This window comes from Natrix helvetica, assembly GCF_964273705.1.
Source record: "Natrix helvetica genome assembly, chromosome: 6".
In the NCBI taxonomy this organism is placed as follows: domain Eukaryota; kingdom Metazoa; phylum Chordata; class Lepidosauria; order Squamata; family Natricidae; genus Natrix; species Natrix helvetica.
Genome location: NC_138553.1, coordinates 1,507,517 through 1,523,807, shown reverse-complemented (window position 1 = coordinate 1,523,807; position 16,291 = coordinate 1,507,517). Strand labels below are relative to the sequence as shown.

At 53.8% G+C, this 16,291-nt stretch overlaps 1 protein-coding gene across 1 annotated transcript; it reads left to right on the top strand.

Annotated features, from left to right (window-relative positions):
* Nucleotides 1-23: 23 nt before the first annotated feature.
* Nucleotides 24-16,285, top strand: LMF2 (lipase maturation factor 2). Its single transcript, XM_081958797.1, has 14 exons — nucleotides 24-205; nucleotides 3,825-4,078; nucleotides 5,088-5,116; nucleotides 6,013-6,209; nucleotides 6,934-7,112; nucleotides 7,456-7,594; nucleotides 8,207-8,332; nucleotides 8,983-9,088; nucleotides 10,054-10,150; nucleotides 10,855-11,037; nucleotides 12,779-12,947; nucleotides 13,629-13,740; nucleotides 14,019-14,127; nucleotides 15,740-16,285. Exons 1-14 carry the CDS (start codon nucleotides 106-108, stop codon nucleotides 16,088-16,090), a joined length of 2,151 nt encoding a protein of 716 aa, XP_081814923.1. The 5' UTR covers nucleotides 24-105; the 3' UTR covers nucleotides 16,091-16,285.
* Nucleotides 16,286-16,291: the final 6 nt, after the last annotated feature.

Below are 16,291 nucleotides of genomic sequence, written 5' to 3'. Positions count from 1 at the left end.
CGCCCCCCGCCCCGCCCCCCGCGTTCTCTCCCCGCCCCCTTTGGCTACACTGTAGCCAGGCGGGCGTCGCGCGGGAGGGAGGGAAGGAGCGGAGGAGAAGCGGCGATGGGCTCGGAGGCGCCTCGCTTGGCCCGGCAGCTCTTCCTGCGCGGCTTGGCCGCCGCCTTCCTGGCCGCCTTCGCCTCGCTTTACGTCCAGCTGCCCGGTGAGCCTGCGGTCGGGAGAAGGGGGGAGGAGGGAGTGGGGGGTAAAGAGAAGAAGGGCGCTTTGCACATGCCCCGCGGCGCCCTCGCCCTTCCCAAGCAGGAGCCAAGTCCTCGCAGGGGCGTCCGCGGAAGGGAGAGTCCCGTGTGTGTGGGAGGGGCTGTGTCCCGCTTAGTGACTTTGCGGGCCCTCTCGGCTCCTTCTCTTCCCCGGGGCTGCCTGGGGGCCGCTTCCCAAGACCGGCTGCGAGGCTGACACGCGTCCCGCTGGTTCTGCCTACAGCGACTCCTCCGCCTGGCGACCCCTCCCCCCTCTTTTCTTTGCGGGGCTCCGGCCGCCTCTGGGTCCGGTTGTGGCCGTCCACGTGTCCCGGGGACGGGAGGGGGGCTTTGCAGCGGGCAAGTCCCGGGGGAGGGCTTGGCGTCCTGGCAGAGGGTCCCTCTCTTCCGGCTTGGCTGTGGGGAGGGGGCGAGGGGGGGCTTGCTGGCAGGAAAGGGGGGGCTCTTGGGCCGGCCAGGGAGGAATATGGAGGGGCGCGAGGGTCTGCTGTCCCTTTGGGCAGCGTTTGAATGGGGCGCCCCTCCTTCATCAAAGGGGACCCATGTCCTCACGTGCCCTTCTGACCCAGGTCTCAGACCTCGCTTCCCTTGATCGAGAGGGGCAAGCATTTTCCTTCCCATCTCTCCTTCTCCCCCACATCTCCTTGGCCCCCTCCCCAATAAAACCTGGATTGAAACCAAGTCTTGGTTGGGTGGGCTTCACAGTGCTGGAGGCCCACTCACTTGGGGGTGGGAGGGGGGCTTTAGAGACTTTAAATTTGGGGATCCATCAAGGCCCTCTCCTGCTTGGGATCCCCCCCTGCTCCTTTTCTCAGTGGCCCCTGGGAGAAACCAAATGCGAGTGGGAGGGGGTGGGCTTGGCTGTGGGTTTCTCTTCCTTTTCTGCATAAAGAACTGGGAAGTGGCTCTCTTCAGCCCCTCCTCTTTAGCCCCGCCCCCTTTTCCAATATCCCAGTTGGGTGTTTTTTTAGCCTCCCCCCCCTTCCCGTCTGTCCCAGGATCTCCACGTGGCACTGGCGCTGCAGCAGTTGTGCGAACAGCCTTGCACGTGGAGGGTGGGGTTGGTGTGGCCCACTGGCCCTCTCCCCTGTTTGTCTCAGCCTTCGGTGGGTGCTTCAAGCCCCCCACCCCCCTTCCTCCTCCTGTGGAGAAAAGATATGCCCTTCCTGATCCAGCCATTTGTCCCGAATGGCATAAGGCAGGGATATCCAAATTTGGGAACTTTAAGACTTGTGGACTTCAACTTCCAGAATTCCCTAGCCAGCTGACTGGGGAATTCTGGGAGTTGAAGTCCACAAGTCTTAAAGTTCCCAAGTTTGGCCACCCCTGGCATAAGGTCTTCCACGGGTTAATTGTTCTAATTGTCAGGAAACTTCTCCTTAGTTCTAGGTTGCTTCTCTCCTTGGTTAGTTTCCAATCTGTTGCTTCTTGTCCTGCCCTCAGGTGCTTTGGAGAATAGCTGGAGCCCCTCTTCTTTGGGGCAGCCCCTGAGATGTTGGAAGAGTGCTCTCAAGTCACATTTTGAGTCCGTCCTTTTGTGGGTAGGAGTGGAAACAGTTTATGTACAGACCTCTCACATCCTGGACATAAATTGTTTCAACTCCTACCCTCAACTGTAGGGCACTGCACACCAAGACAACTAGGCACAAGGACAGTCTTTTTCCTGAATGCCATCGCTCTGCTAAACAAATGATTCCCTCCCCACTGTCAAACCATTCACTGTTATGACTATTGGTCTTCTCTCTGTTCCTATCTCCTCCCACTTATAACTGTATGACTGTAACTTTGTTGCTTGTATCCTTACAATTTATATGGATATTGTTTCCAGATTGCTTATTTGTACCTTATTACTGTCATTAAGTGTTGTACATTATGGTTCGTGATGAGTGTATCTTGCCTTTTTATGTACACTGAGAGCTTCTGCACCAGAGACAAATTCCTTCTGTGTCCAATCACTCTTGGCCAATCAAGAACTCTGTTCTGTTCTATTACAGTTGGAAGGGACCTTGGGGGTCTTCTAGTCCAAACCCCTACTCAAACCCATTATGGACAAATGGCTGTCCAGTCTCTTCTTAAAAACCTCCAGTGATGGGGCAGCCATGTCTTCCTGAGGCCAGCTGTTCCACGGATTAATTCTTCTCACACTCCAGAAATTTCTCCTTAGTTCTAGGTTGCTTCTCTCCTTGATAGTTTCTTGTCCTGCCTTCTGATGCTTTGGAAAATAAGTGAACCCCTTCTTTCTGGGAGCCCCTCAGATATTGGAAGACTGCTCTCCTGTCTCCCCTGGTCCTTCTCTTCCCTAGACTAGACCTACCCAGTTCCTGCAACCGTTCTTCATTCTTCAGTCCCCTAATCCTCTTTGTTGCTCTTCTCTGCACTTTTTCTAGAGTCTCCACATCTTTTCTACATTGTGGCGATGAAAACTGAATGCAAATATTCCAAGTGTGGCCTTACCAAGGCCTTATAAAGTGGGATTAACCCTTCATGTGATCTTGATTCTATCCCTCTGTTGGTGCAGCCTAGAACTGTGTTGGCTTTTTTGGCAGCTGCTGCCCACGGCTGGCTCCTACTTAAATGGTTGTCCACTAGGACTCTCTCTTGCAGTTACTACTATATTACTAGTAGTAGTAGCCCTAGGATTCTACGATTCTATGTTACACATATGAATCCAGGATTAGCATTTGAATAACCACTTGTCTGGGATGGTATAAGTAATCCTCGACTTACGACCACAGTTGACATTTCTGTTGTTATGTGAGACGTTTGCTAAGTGAGTTTTGCCCCATTTTATGACCTTTTTTTGCCATGGTTGTTAAGTGAATCCCTGCAGTTGTTCAATGAATCTGGCTTCCCCCTTGACTCTGCTTGCCAGAAGCTCACAAAAGGGATCACGTGACCGTGGGAGAGTGCAACCGTCGTAAGTATGAGTCAATTGCCAAGCAGCTGAATTTTGATCACATAGGGATGCAGCAACGGTTGTAAGTGCGGAGAACACCCACAAATCGTTTTTTTCCCCAGCACCGTCGTCACTTTGAACGGTTGTAAGTCGAGGACCTCCTGTAGGAAGAGAAGGAATCTCAGAAGCTCTTTATTTACCCGAATTCTTAGCTCAAGGTTTCGGAGAGGTCAAAACCAGCGAAGTTTGCGAAGGGCAGTGTGACTTTCGGCTGGGTGCGGTGTGTGTACATTCGGGGTGAAGGTGCTGGGTGTGTTTGGCAGGGGGAAAGGAGCAGGCAATGGCCGGCTGGTCGTAAGTCAAGGACACTCTGCATTGCAAGGCACCAGTTCCCTGTCCTGCTTAGCAGCAGAAATTTGGGGCTCAATTCTGGTCGTAAGTCGAGGACTCTCTGCATTGCAAGGCACCAGTTCCCTGTCCTGCTTAGCAGAGATTTGGGGCTCAATTGCCATAAAGCGAGGACTCCCTGCATTGCAAAGCATTTGCTCCCTGCTTCGGATGCCTGCGAAAGCACTATGGTGACAGGGAATGTGTTTGTGGCATTGCACCCGTTGCCAGGCTGCCCACTTTCAGCATCTCTCTCTCTCTCTCCTTCCTCCCTGCAGGCCTCTACGGGAGAGATGGCATCCTGCCCGCCTGGAAGATGCTCCGTTTCACCGGCAAAGACTTCTGGCAGCAGCTGCGGGACTCCCCGACTCTGCTGTGGCTGGGCCCCCACCTGGGGCTGGACACGGAGCAAGGCCTGGAGCTGCTGTGCCTGATGGGCACGCTGCTCTCCTTCGGGGCCCTGGTGCTGGAGCCCCTGCGGGACAGCCTGGTCTTCCTCGCTCTCTGGGGCCTGTACCTCTCCGTCTACCAGGTACGGAGGGGGGGGGCACTGGAAGAGGGCCCTGCCATGCCCCCAGGTGTGCTGCCTGGGGAATTCTGGGAGTTGAAGTCCACAGTTTCTAATTTGCTAAGAAGGAATTCTGGGAGTTGAAGTCCTCACTTCTGATGGTGCTGGTTAGAGAATTCTGGGAGTCCATACTTTTTAAAATGCTAAGAAGGAATTCTGGGAGTTGAAGGCCTTTTTATAAGGTGCTGGCTAGGGAATTTGGGGAGTTGAAGTCCTCAGTTCTTAAGGTATTATCTAGGGAACTCTGGGAATTGAAATGGATAGTTTTTAAAGTACTGGCTGGGGAATTCTGGGAATTGAAGTCCCTTTGAAGGTGCTGGCTAGGGAATTCTGGGAGGCCATACTTTCTAAAGTGCTAAGAAGGAATTCTGGGAGTTGAAGTCCTCACTTTACAAGGTGCTAACTAGGGAATTCTGGGCCTTGATGTCCACACATCTTTAAATGGCCAAGTTTGCAAAACACTCCTACAAAATCATTCGAACCCCATAAAAGATTTAATCCAGTTTTGGGGGCCCAGCAAGCTCCTTCTCAAATTCCCAGCCACCAGGAGTGACCACCTGGAGGGGTGGGGTGGAAGTGTTGCATTGCAACCTGGGTTCAAGCCACACCCTCTTCCTAGGGGGTCCCTGGGAGTCTTGGAGGCCATCAAGCATGCTTGGCCCAGCCTACCTTACAGGGGTGTTGTGTGGGGGAAAAAGGCCTCGTCCCAGATGGGCCATTCCCAAATTCCTAGCCAATAAAGGGGGGGGGGAACTGGAGTGAGGGGAGGGATGGTTGCACTGGGGTTAGTTAATGGTTAGTTGGTTAGTGGTTAGTTAGTGGCCGGGGTGGAAGATAGAGACCTTTGCAGGTAGATTCAGCAGGTGGGATATCAATGCTGACATCAGAGAAAGCCAGTCTAAACTCAGGTAGAAGGCATCTGATGAGCCAGTCCAGCTGCTGATTTGATTTTCTTCCCCCCTCCCCTTTACAGGTGGGACAGGTGTTCCTCTACTTCCAATGGTAAGTGGCCCTGGGCTTCTACAGGTAGGGCTCAACCTACGACCATAATCCAGCCCAAAGATATTTGTTCAGTGAATTTTGTCCCATTTTACAACTTTCCTGCCACAGTTGTTAAGTAGTCTTCCAGTATCTCAGGGGTTGCCCCAAAGAAGAGGGGCTCAAGCTATTCTCCAAAGGCCCCGAGGACAGAACAAGAAGCAATGGGTGGGAACTAATCAAGGAGAGAAGCAACTTAGAACTGAGGAGGAATTTCCTGACAGTGAGAACAATTAACCCGTGGAACAACTTGCCTCCAGAAGTTGTGGGCGCTTCATCACTGGGAGGCTTTTAAGAAGGTGTTGGACTGCCTCCAAGGTCCCTTCCAACTCTGCTATTCTGATATTCTGTACACAATAGCAGTCTTCCAATACTTGAGGGGCTCCCCCAGAGAAGGGGGGGAGAGTCAGGCTCTTCTCCAAAGCCCGAAAAGTCAGGACAAGAAGCAATGGGTGGAAACTAATTAAGGAGAGAAGCAACTTGGAATTAAGGAGTAACTTCCTAACAGTGGGGACAACTGACCAGTGGAACTGCTTGCCACCAGGCATGGGAGCCCCGTCATTGGAGGATTTTAAGAAGAGACTGGACAGTCACATGTAGGGGGCTGGACTAGAAGACCTCCCAGGTCCTTCCCTGCTCTATTCTGCTTGAGCCTAACTTAAGCACGGCAGTGACTCACTTAACAACTGTGGCAAGAAAGGATGTAGAATGGAGCAGCAAACCCCACTGAGCCGCTTCCTTGGGAAATGTTGGGCTCACTTGTTGAGCGCTGCCTGCAATTCCTGGATCCCGGGGAGGGCCGCATTGCCAAGGGAAGGGCCCTCTAGCCATGCTCTTTGACCCTCCTCTTCCTCCACCAGGGACAGCCTGTTGCTGGAGACGGGCTTCCTAGCTGTGCTGGTGGCTCCTATGCATCTGCTGAAGTGGCGCTCCACAACCTGGCGGGCGCATGATGGGGTGACCTTTTGGCTGGTGCGCTGGTTGCTCTTCCGTTTGATGTTCGCCTCCGGGGTGGTGAAGCTGACCAGCCGCTGCCCCACCTGGTGGGGGCTCACAGGTGAGCTCAGAAGCAGATGTGTGTGTGTGGGGGGGGGCATTGGCAGTAGCTGCAGGAGGGATCTGGGCGTTTTAATGGGCAATCCCTTAGATGCCAGCCAGCCGTGGGCGGCAGCAGCCGAAAGAGCCAATGCCACCCTTGGTTGTGTAGGCAGAGGCCTAGAGTCCAAAGTGGGAAGTCTTGGGGCTGCTTCATATAACGTGCAGGGCAAAGACACACCTGGAATGTGGCATCCAGTTTTGGTCCCCATATTATAAAAAGGGTGTAGTAGAGCCGTGATGGCAAACGTAAGGCACCCGTGGCAGAGGTGGCACCCAGAGCCCTCTCTGGGCATGTGCCATCGCCAGTTGGTCTTCGGGAGTGCTGGCGCATCAGAGAATGGCCTGAAAGTGGCCCCCCAAACAGAACGTTTTCACCCATTTTTGGCCCTGAAAAATGTCCTGAAAACAGGCCATTTTGAGGTCGTTTTCGGGGTGTTTTGGGGGCCAAAAATGGTCCAAAGCTGGCCTGAAAAATGGCCATATTCCCACCCTCCTGCCACTTGCTTAACGAGGGATTTGCTTAGCGATAGAAATTTTGGCCTGTAAGTCAAGGACTAATTATATTCCCTCCCTCTCTCCTTCTCTCTCTCCTCCTGTCCCTCCCTCTTTTCTTTCCTTTCTCTCTCTCTCCCCTTCTCTTTCCCTCCCTCTCTCCTTCTCTCCCTCCCCTCTTCTCTCCCCAGCCTTGACCTACCACTACGAGACCCAGTGCATTCCCACGCCCAGCGCCTGGTTTGCCCACCAGGTGCCCTTGTGGTTGCAGAAGCTGAGTGTGGTGGCCACCTACGTGATTGAGATCGCTATCCCTCCCCTCTTCTTCGTGCCGCTGCGACGCCTCCGGCTCTTTGCCTTCTACAGCCAGGTACGGCCGGGCGCTGGGAAGGTTAGGTTGGCAAGCAATGGTGGGGGGGACAGGCGGAAAGGGTCACAGCAGGCAGACCTCAATGTACGACCTCATTGGGACCCAAAGTTTATGTCGTTAAGATATTTGTGAAGTGAGTTTTGCTGCGTCGGTTAAGTGAATCCCTGTGGCTCTTAAATTAGTCACCCGGTTGTTAAGTGATTCACTTAACGACTGGGGCAAGAAAGGTCGTAAAATGGTGCGCAACGTTCATTTAGCCCCGTTTGTCCCGCCTAGCCACAGAAATCCTGGGCTCCGTTGTGGTCGTAAGTCGAGGACTCCTTGTATTTTGACCCTCCTCCAGGTCCTCCTGCAGGCCCTCATCATCCTCACCGGCAACTACAATTTCTTCAACCTGCTGACGATCGTCCTGAGCTTCTCCCTGCTGGACGACGAGCACCTGGGACTGTGGCTGGGCCAGGGGCGGAAGAGGGCCAGTGGCGGTGAGTCCCCAAGGACCCCCCTGACCCCAGGAGGAGGAGGAGGAGCTTCCCTTGGGCTTCTTGCTTTTCATTTCTCTCTTATTCCTCCGTTGATTTATTCTGTTTATGCGCTGCCTGCCCCCCTCTCTGGAGTGGCGGGGCTGATGGGAGCTGAAATCCTGTCAGCTCCTCATGGGGAGGTGCATGATGGGTTTGATGGTACTTGTATGATTGTTTGAATGGAGTTTCATGAAGGGGTTGATGGGTACTGTATTCCCATTGTATCTCATGCGGAGTGCATGATGGGTTTGATGGGAGTTGCATGATGGGTTTGATGGTACTTGCATGGTGGGTTTGATGGGAGTTTCATGAAGGGGTTGATGGGTACTGTACTCCAGCTGCATCTCAAGGGGGGGTGCGTGGTGGGTTTGATGGTACTTGCATGATGGGTCTGATGTTACTTGCATGATGGGCTTGATTGGAGTTTCATGAAGAGGTTGATGGGAGCTGTAGTCCAACTACATCTCCTGAAAGGTGCCTGATGGGTTTGATGGGAGGTGCAGCCTAGCCCCAAGTCCCCCTCTTCAGTGGGGCCCATAAGCCTTGACCTTGACCCCCCCCTCTGCCCCTTAGGCTGGGCCTGGCGACTGCCCCCCCTGCTGGCAGAGCTGGCTGTTTACGGCCTCCTGACCTTCTGGACCAGCCGTTACTTCGGGCTGACCATCAACTGGGAGAAGGGAATCCTTGAATCCAAGACAGGTATTTCTTGGTGGCGGGGGGTCGGGGGGGGGCTTCAGTGGGCAGCAGGGGGTCCTGCTGTGGGGGGTGGGGGGCTGGCAGTCCCTCAGCTGCAGCAGGGTGAACTTTTTCTCCATTTCGGCAAGGGGGGGTCCCAGCCCTGACCCCCCTCAGCCCCCTTCTCACATCCTCAGACCCATCCAGCCCATTTCCTCTGCCCTCTGCCCCCCCCCCCCGTGCTGTGTGTGTGTGAGAGAGAGATTTGTCCCACACCCCAACAACTCTGCTGCCTTTGTACCTCATCCTCACCAAGGGGGGGAGGGGGGCTCGCCCTCTGAAATGCAAGACTTCAAGGGGTCCCAGGTGCCTTGTAGCTTCCCCACATCTTGTCTTTTAGAGCCTGGGGTACGCAATTCCTGGGCAGGGGAAGGGTGGGCTGTTTGGTTACTAGACCTGGGGTCCTCCCCCATTGGAAGAGGGTGCAGTACAGTAGGAGAGAGAGAGAGAGGAAGGAAGGAAGGAAGGAAAGAGAAAGGAAGGAAGGAAAGAGAGAGAAGAAGGAAGGAAGGAAAGAAGGAGAGAGAAAGGAAGGAAGGAAGAAAAAGATGGAAACCCTGGGTCCTTTCTTGGCTCACCCATTCACCCCTGCCCTCCCCCTGGTCTCCCTCCAGCCTTCACCTACCACGAGTTCACGCAGTGGCTGAAGACGGTGACCCTCCCTCTGGTGGCCCTGGGGCTCCTCTCCTTGCTGTGGGAGATCCTTCAGGCCGGGTATAGGTGAGTCGGGGGGGGGGGCACTGTGGAGAGGATCCAGATAACTCAACTGGCTCTGTTCTTCTCCTTCATCCCCTCCTCTTCATCGTTTTTTCCTTCTCTTCCTTCACCAGTTTTTCCCCTTCATGACTATTCCTCTTCTTCGTCGTCCTCCTTCCCAAACCCACTCCTTTGTAGTCCTGGTGATATTCCCTAATTGGGTCATAAAAGGTCTGCAAGGAAACAACCAAGCTCAGAGAGCACCAAGGACCCCACAGACCTCGTTGTCCTCCTCCTCCTCCTCCTCTTCTTTCTCTTCCTCCTCTTCTTATACAATACAATAGCAGAGTTGGAAGGGACCTTGGAGGCCTTCTAGTCCAACCCCCTGCCTAGGCAGGAAACCCTATACCGTTTCAGACAAATGGCTATCCAACATCTTCTTAAAGACTTCCAGTGTTGGGGCATTCACAACTTCTGGAGGCAACTTCTGTTCCACTGATTGATTGTTCTAACTGTCAGGAAATTCCTCCTCCTCCTTCTCCTCCTCTTCCTCCTCCTCCTTTCTTCTCTTCATTCTTCTTGTTCCTTTTTCCTCTGCTCCGTTTCCTCCTCCTCTCTGCAACCCCTCCCCCCGCCTTCTAGCACTGATGATATTACCTAGTCAGGTCATAAAATGTCTGCAAGGAAACTACCGAGCTCAGAGAGCACCCAGGATCCCCCCCCTCCTCCTCCCCCCCCAGTTTTTTTTCCAGACCCCTCTCTGCTGTTTCTCACAATTGAACTGGCTCTGTGATTACGCTTCAAATGAGTGTTTTGCAAACCTCACCAACTTTAAAATAGTTGGAATTCAATTCTCAATTCCAGCTTGGCTCCTTTGTCTGTTGTTAAAGGAATGTACCCCATTCCCCACCCATCCCTCTCTGTCTAATATTTGGGGAGGCCCCTGGGGGTCTTCCTGCCTGATGCCCCTTTCCTTCCCTCCCCCCCAGGAGTGCCTGCATCCGGGGCTTTTTCTGGAAACTCTGGGCTGTCGTGCAGTGGGCCGTTTTCGCCACTGCTGCCCTGGGGATGTTCACCGTCAGCCTGGTGAGTCTTTTTTGGGGGGGTGGGGGGCAGGGGCAGAGGGGCCAGGATGAGCATACCTGGGGGGGGGGGCATCAGGCCGGGGGGGTTGCTGTGCCTTAGTAAGCTTCATGCCAGATGCAGTTGGGTTCTTTGGGGGTGTAGAAATTGAGGTGAATCATACCATGGGAGGAAGGCTTGGGGGAGCCCCAGGTGACCCCAGGGGCAGCAAACCCCCAGAATTCCTTAATAAGTCAGCATATTTAAGGATGCCACCTTGCTTTAAAACATATACAGCCGTGGTGGCACAGTGGTTAGAATGCAGGATGGAAGGTCTGACTCTGCCCACTGCCAGCAGTTCGATCCTGACCGGCTCACGGTTGACTCAGCCTTCCTTCCTTCCGAGGTCGGTAAAAGAAGGACCCATATTGTTGGGGGGGGGGCAAGAGGCTGACTCTGTAAAGCGCTTAGAGAGGGCTATAAAGCAGTATATAAGTGCTATTGCTAAGTGAGAAGGGAAGGAAGGAAGGAAAGTGAGAGGGAAGACGGGAAGGGAGGGAGGGAGGAAAGTGAGAGGGGAAATAGGAAGGAAGGAAAAGGAAAGAAGGAGGAAGGGAAATGAGAGGGGGGGAAAGGCAGGCAGGCCCTAGTGGTACAGTGATTAGCCCACTGATTCTTTTCCAGGATATGTTGTGGGTTCAAATCACAGCCCTCTCTTCCTTCCCCAGGTCCCCTTCACATACATTGAGTATGAGTCCAACGGGAAGCTGTGGACGGGCATCCACCAGGCCTTTGGAGCTGTGGATCAGTACCAGCTGGCCAATTCCTACGGGCTCTTCCGGCGAATGACGGGCGTGGGTGGGCGGCCGGAGGTGGTGCTGGAAGGCAGCCATGACAAGGAAACGTGGACGGTGAGTGGCTTCAGGGTGCGGCCGGAGGGAGGGAGGGAGGGCAGGCTGGGGGCTGTTTCTCCTTGACCCAAGCTAAACCCCAGAACTCTCTAGAATTCCTGGAAGCCTGGCATTCAGACAGGTCGGCCATCAACAGGCACGTGGAGATAAATAACATCTACACACCATTTGAAAGAGGCAATGCAAAGCTTAAAATACCCCAAATCAGTCAAACAGTGAACCACAGCCAAATGAAGGAACCACCAAGGAGAAAACATGTCCACCAGTACTGATGGGACAAGCCCCTCCCTTCTTTACTTTATTGTCATTGTACGTATCTACACAGTTTACACATACAACGAAATTCACACAACACTCAGAGACCAGGCCCAACACACATAACAATCCCCAACACTCCCACCCACCCACCCACCCAAAAATTTCCACACCCTTAAAGCCCCCAACCATCCACACAACAGACCAAGTTGTGCCGTCCAATAGCTGACTGATGGTGGCCCTTCAATTATGGCTCTGGCATAAAAGCCATTCAGAAGACGTGTGGTCTGAGTTTTAATTCTTCTGTATCTTCTGCCAGAAGGCAACAGTTCAAAAAACAATTGTAAGCAGGGATGGGAAGAGTCTCCGAGGATGTTGTGCAACTTCCTCAAACAGCGAGATGAGAAGAGTCGTCCAGGGCTGGGAGCTGGAGGCCAGTGATATTCTGGGCAGTTTTAATGATTCTCTGTAGAGCCTTTTTGCCGGCTGCAGAGCTGCTCCCGTGCCACGCAAGAATGCCGTATGTCAGGACTCTCTCAGGGGTGTTGCGATAGTGGGACCGAAGTAGATGCTGAGATAGATTTATCTTCCTAGCATTCTCCGGAAGTGCAGCCTCTTCTGTGTCTTCTTCACAAGCAGGTTAGCATTTGTGGTCCATGAGAGGTCCTCCCAGATATGGAAATGCCCAGAAATTTAAAACTACCAACCCTTTCCACTTCCTCGCCATTTATGCACGATGGTCAATGTACATCTCTCTTCCTCCTGAAGTCAATTACAAGTTCTTTAGTTTTTTGGGTGTTAAGTATAAGATTATTTTCTTTACATCACCCTTGTTCCTCCTTCCTGTAAGCAGACTCATTGTTCTTATTAATGACTGTTTTGTCATCTGCGAATTTAATAATTGCATTGGTGTTATACAATGGGGTGCAGTCATGTGTGTACAAAGAATAATCTAGCACTGATGATGTTCCCTAGTTGGGTCATGAAACGTCTGCAAGGAAACAACGAAGCCCAGAGAGCACCCAGGACCCCACAATTGTTTCCTCTTCTTCCTCCTCCTCCTCCTCACCACAAATCCCATTCCTTCCCATCACTGATGATGTTCCCTAGTTGGGTCAGCACCAAGGACCCCCCAATCCTCCCCCTCCTCCTCCAGTCCACAAATCCCACTCCCTCCTAGCCCTGACGAAGTTACCATGCTGGGTCGTGAAACGTCTGCAAGGAAACAGCCAAGCCCAGAGAGGTCCCCGGAGCAGCAAAGTTACCTTCTACCATTTATTTTCCTAGCTGTTAGCCCCATATTGTATTTGTTTGCTTCACTCTGGTTTGGCTTCTTTCGTCTAAATTCTGCTCATCACTGAGCAGATAAATGTTGTTCATCGATTGAAAGAAATGGGGGGAGGGGTCTCCTGGCAGGGGGGGGGGGTCCGGATGGGGGCTCCTTTAGGCAGCCGAGGCCCAACAGGCTCTCTCCCCGCATCCCCAGGAGATCCAGTTCATGTACAAGCCGGGCAACGTCAGCGCTCCGCCCCCCCTGGTGGCCCCACACCAGCCCCGCCTGGACTGGCAGATGTGGTTTGCGGCTCTGGGCCACCACACCCACAGCCCCTGGTTCCCCGGCTTCCTCTACCGGCTCCTGCAGGGCAAGAAGGAAGGTGAGCCTGGGAAACCCCTCCTCCCCCCTCCCTTTCTTCCCTCCCTCCCTCCATCTTCCTCCTCCCTCCCTCCCTTCTTTTTTCTCTTCCCCCCTCCTCCTTTCCTCCCTCCGTGTGTCTCCTCCCTCCCTCCCACTTTCCTTCTTCCCTTTTTCTTTCTCTTCCTCTCTTCCTCCTACCCCGTTCTCCTTCCTCCTTTCCCCCCTCCCTCCCACCTTCCTTCCTTCTTCCCTCCTCCTTTCTCCTCCTCCCTCCCTGCCTCTTTCTCCTTCCTTCCTTCCCCGTCTTCCAAGCCTTGTTCTCAGGGTCCCAGAGAGACCCCTTGGACTATAAAGGCAGCACAGTTTAGAGGAGGGTACCTAGGAGGGTGGGGGATGGGAACGGCCAGAGAAAGGGGGCTGAGGGTGGTGGGATTGGGCCCCAGAGGACCCCCTGCAAGCACTGCCTCTTTGCAGTCCGACTTCTCATTCTGGAGAACGACGGGGCTGCCTTCCAGAAGGCAACATCTGGATAAAGCTGTTGGAGGGGAAGAGCGAGGAGGGGTCCTCTGGGCTGGGGGGGAGTCTCTAATGGGGGTCTCCTGCAACCATCCCCAGGATGACGGGGGAGGGCAGAGGGCAGGGGACCCCCAATTTCCTTCTTCCAGCTGACCAACTTCCCCCCTCCCCAATTCCCCTGCAGTGATCCACCTTATTCAGGCAGACGACTCCAAGTACCCCTTCTGGGACCACCCACCCACCTACATCCGGGCGCAGCTGTACAAATACTGGTTCACGGAGATCGAGACAGACGGGTGAGTGGATGGGGGGGGCGTAGGGGGGCTGGGGGGAGGAAATCTTGAATCCAGGAAAATGGTTTCTCCCCCTCCCCCATTGGGAAAGGCCAATTAAGGCCAATCAAACCAATTAAAGCTATGAAATATTCTCCCTGCCTCCAGGAGAAGGAATTGGCTCCCCCAGCCAGACCCGGGGGGGGGGGGGGAACTGTAGCCCCCACCGCCAGTCAGAGGGAGTTGGGGGGCTGCCAGTGCATCCAGCATCACTCCTCCCCCTCCCCATTTCCTCCCCGCAGGACCCTCCCTCAAAATTGGTGGCGGCGTCAACGGATGGAGGAATTCTACCCAGTGGTCTTTCTGGGCGACCCCAACCTAGAAGCCCAGCTGGCCCAGCACGGGCTCAAGGTGAGGAGCATGGGTATTGTGGTTGGAGGGAGCAGCCAGCTTCAATGAGGGGGGGAAGGGGGGAGGGGCTATTTAACCGGCCAAAACTAAAGACGTGAAATATTTCCAACATCAATATTTTTTAAAAAGGGAATTTTGCAGTTGTGCAGCCCCTCCCCCTGCGGTATGTCCCGGGTCTCCTCCGGGGGTGGCCGCATCAAGGCGGACCCACTCAAGGGGAAGTGAAGACAAACACACGGTTTTTCCTCAGGGCGAGTGGGCCCAGAATGAATTCCGGACCCCCCTTTTATTAGCAGCGTATGCGGAAACAAAAGCATTCTGAATTATCATTGGTTACATACAATACATTTGCCTGTCGCTCAAGCGGTGCTTTTTGGTGTTAGTATCTTATCAGCTTGGACTATATGTTCCCTAGGCTGCTTTAGCCTGGAAAGTCTCTGTTATGCATTGTTCTATTTTGCAGACACAGCTTTCTAGATGGGGTCCTCCCAGTGGGCATCCAGCTCAACCCGCATTCAATACTCAATTTATTTCAGTCCCAAATTCCGTATATTTATTATTATTATTTTTTTATTATTATTCATATTTATAGACCGCCCCCTCTCCCGAAAGGGACTTGGGGCGGTGTACAGTCACTAAAATGCGTTATAAAATACATACATAAAACAGTTAAATAATTAAATACGTAGGTGGAGGAGGTTGCAAGACTGTATATAGAATAATAAATATAGTACATTAAAAGCTTATTAAAACCCCAAACCCAATTAAAATATCCCCGGGAGGTAAAACTAAGAAAGTGCCAGGCCAGCTGATCGAAATAGGTGAGTCTTTAACTTTTGACGGAAGGAACGGAGGTCGGTGGTAGTTCGAATGTCGGGGGGGAGGTCATTCCAGAGGGTTGGGCCCATCACAGAGAAGGATCTACTCCTAGGTGTCGCCCGCTGGCATTGCCTAGTGGACGGCACCAGGAGGAGCCCCTCCCTGTGTGAGCGGATAGGTCGCAGGGACGTGTGTGGTAGGATGCGATCCTGCAGATACCTAGGTCCTATGCCAGGAAAACTGATCTGCACATATACCATGGCGACCTCATTCCCACATCCCCCCCCCAATTACAGGCAGTCCTCAAGATACGACCGTTGAGCCCAAAATTTTTGTTGCAAAGTCCGACAGCTGTTAAGTGGGTTCTGCTCCACTTTATGACTTTTCTTGCCCCAATTGTTAAGCAAATCGTTGCAGTCGCTAAAACGGTCGTTCAGTGGATCTGATTTCCCCATTGGCTTCGCTCTTCCAAAGGTGGCAAAAGGGGCTCCCACAACCCCAGGAAACTACAATTGTTGCAAAGATGAGTCGGTTGCCAAGGGCCTGAATTATGGCCACATATCCATGCGGCTGCTGCAACCGTCATACGTGTGAGAAAGCATCATAAGTTCTTTTTTTTCGGTTCGGTTGTAACTTTGGATGGTCACTAAACGAACTGCTGTAAATGGAGAATTTCCCTTAGCCTCCACCCAAGCTGGCCCCCCTCCCTTCCTCTCTCGGTCACCCCAAAATCTCCTGAGGGGGGGGGGTTGGGAGCCTGTCTTGCTGAAGTTTTCCCCCCCTCTCCTTCCAGGACAAGTCCCCCCTCAAGCGCCCCCCGGAGGCCCTCCTGCCCAGCCTGCTGCAACGGGTTCGAGTCCACCTCCAGCCATACACCGGCCCGGCCGTCATCTGGTCCCTCTACCTGACCGCAGCGGCTGTGGGCATCCTGCGAGGACTGGGGGCCCGTCTGCCGGCCGGAGGGCTCCCCACGGGAGGCAAGCAGAAGCTGAGCCGGCCGGCTGACGCCGTGGCCGATCCTGGCGGTGGCGGAGACCAGCCGGGCGCAGAGAAGAACGGGCAGCTGCGGAGGAAGGAGGAGAAGGGCCGGGCGGCCGGAGAGACCCCCTCCAATGGGCTGCGGCACACGAAGAAGAAGAAATAATTTGGGGGGGCCGGCAGCACTGGGACACCCCCCCTCCTCTCCAAACCTGGCCTCTGCGAGGCGCCAGGCGGGACGTGAGCAGGGTGGGCAGGAGCCTTTGACACCCGACGGACTTGGTTGCCTTCCCTTCTCCCGTCACACAAACACACGCATGCGAGCTGTGGGGGGGAAGCCCCCCACCCACCTGAAGGTCCTCCCTGT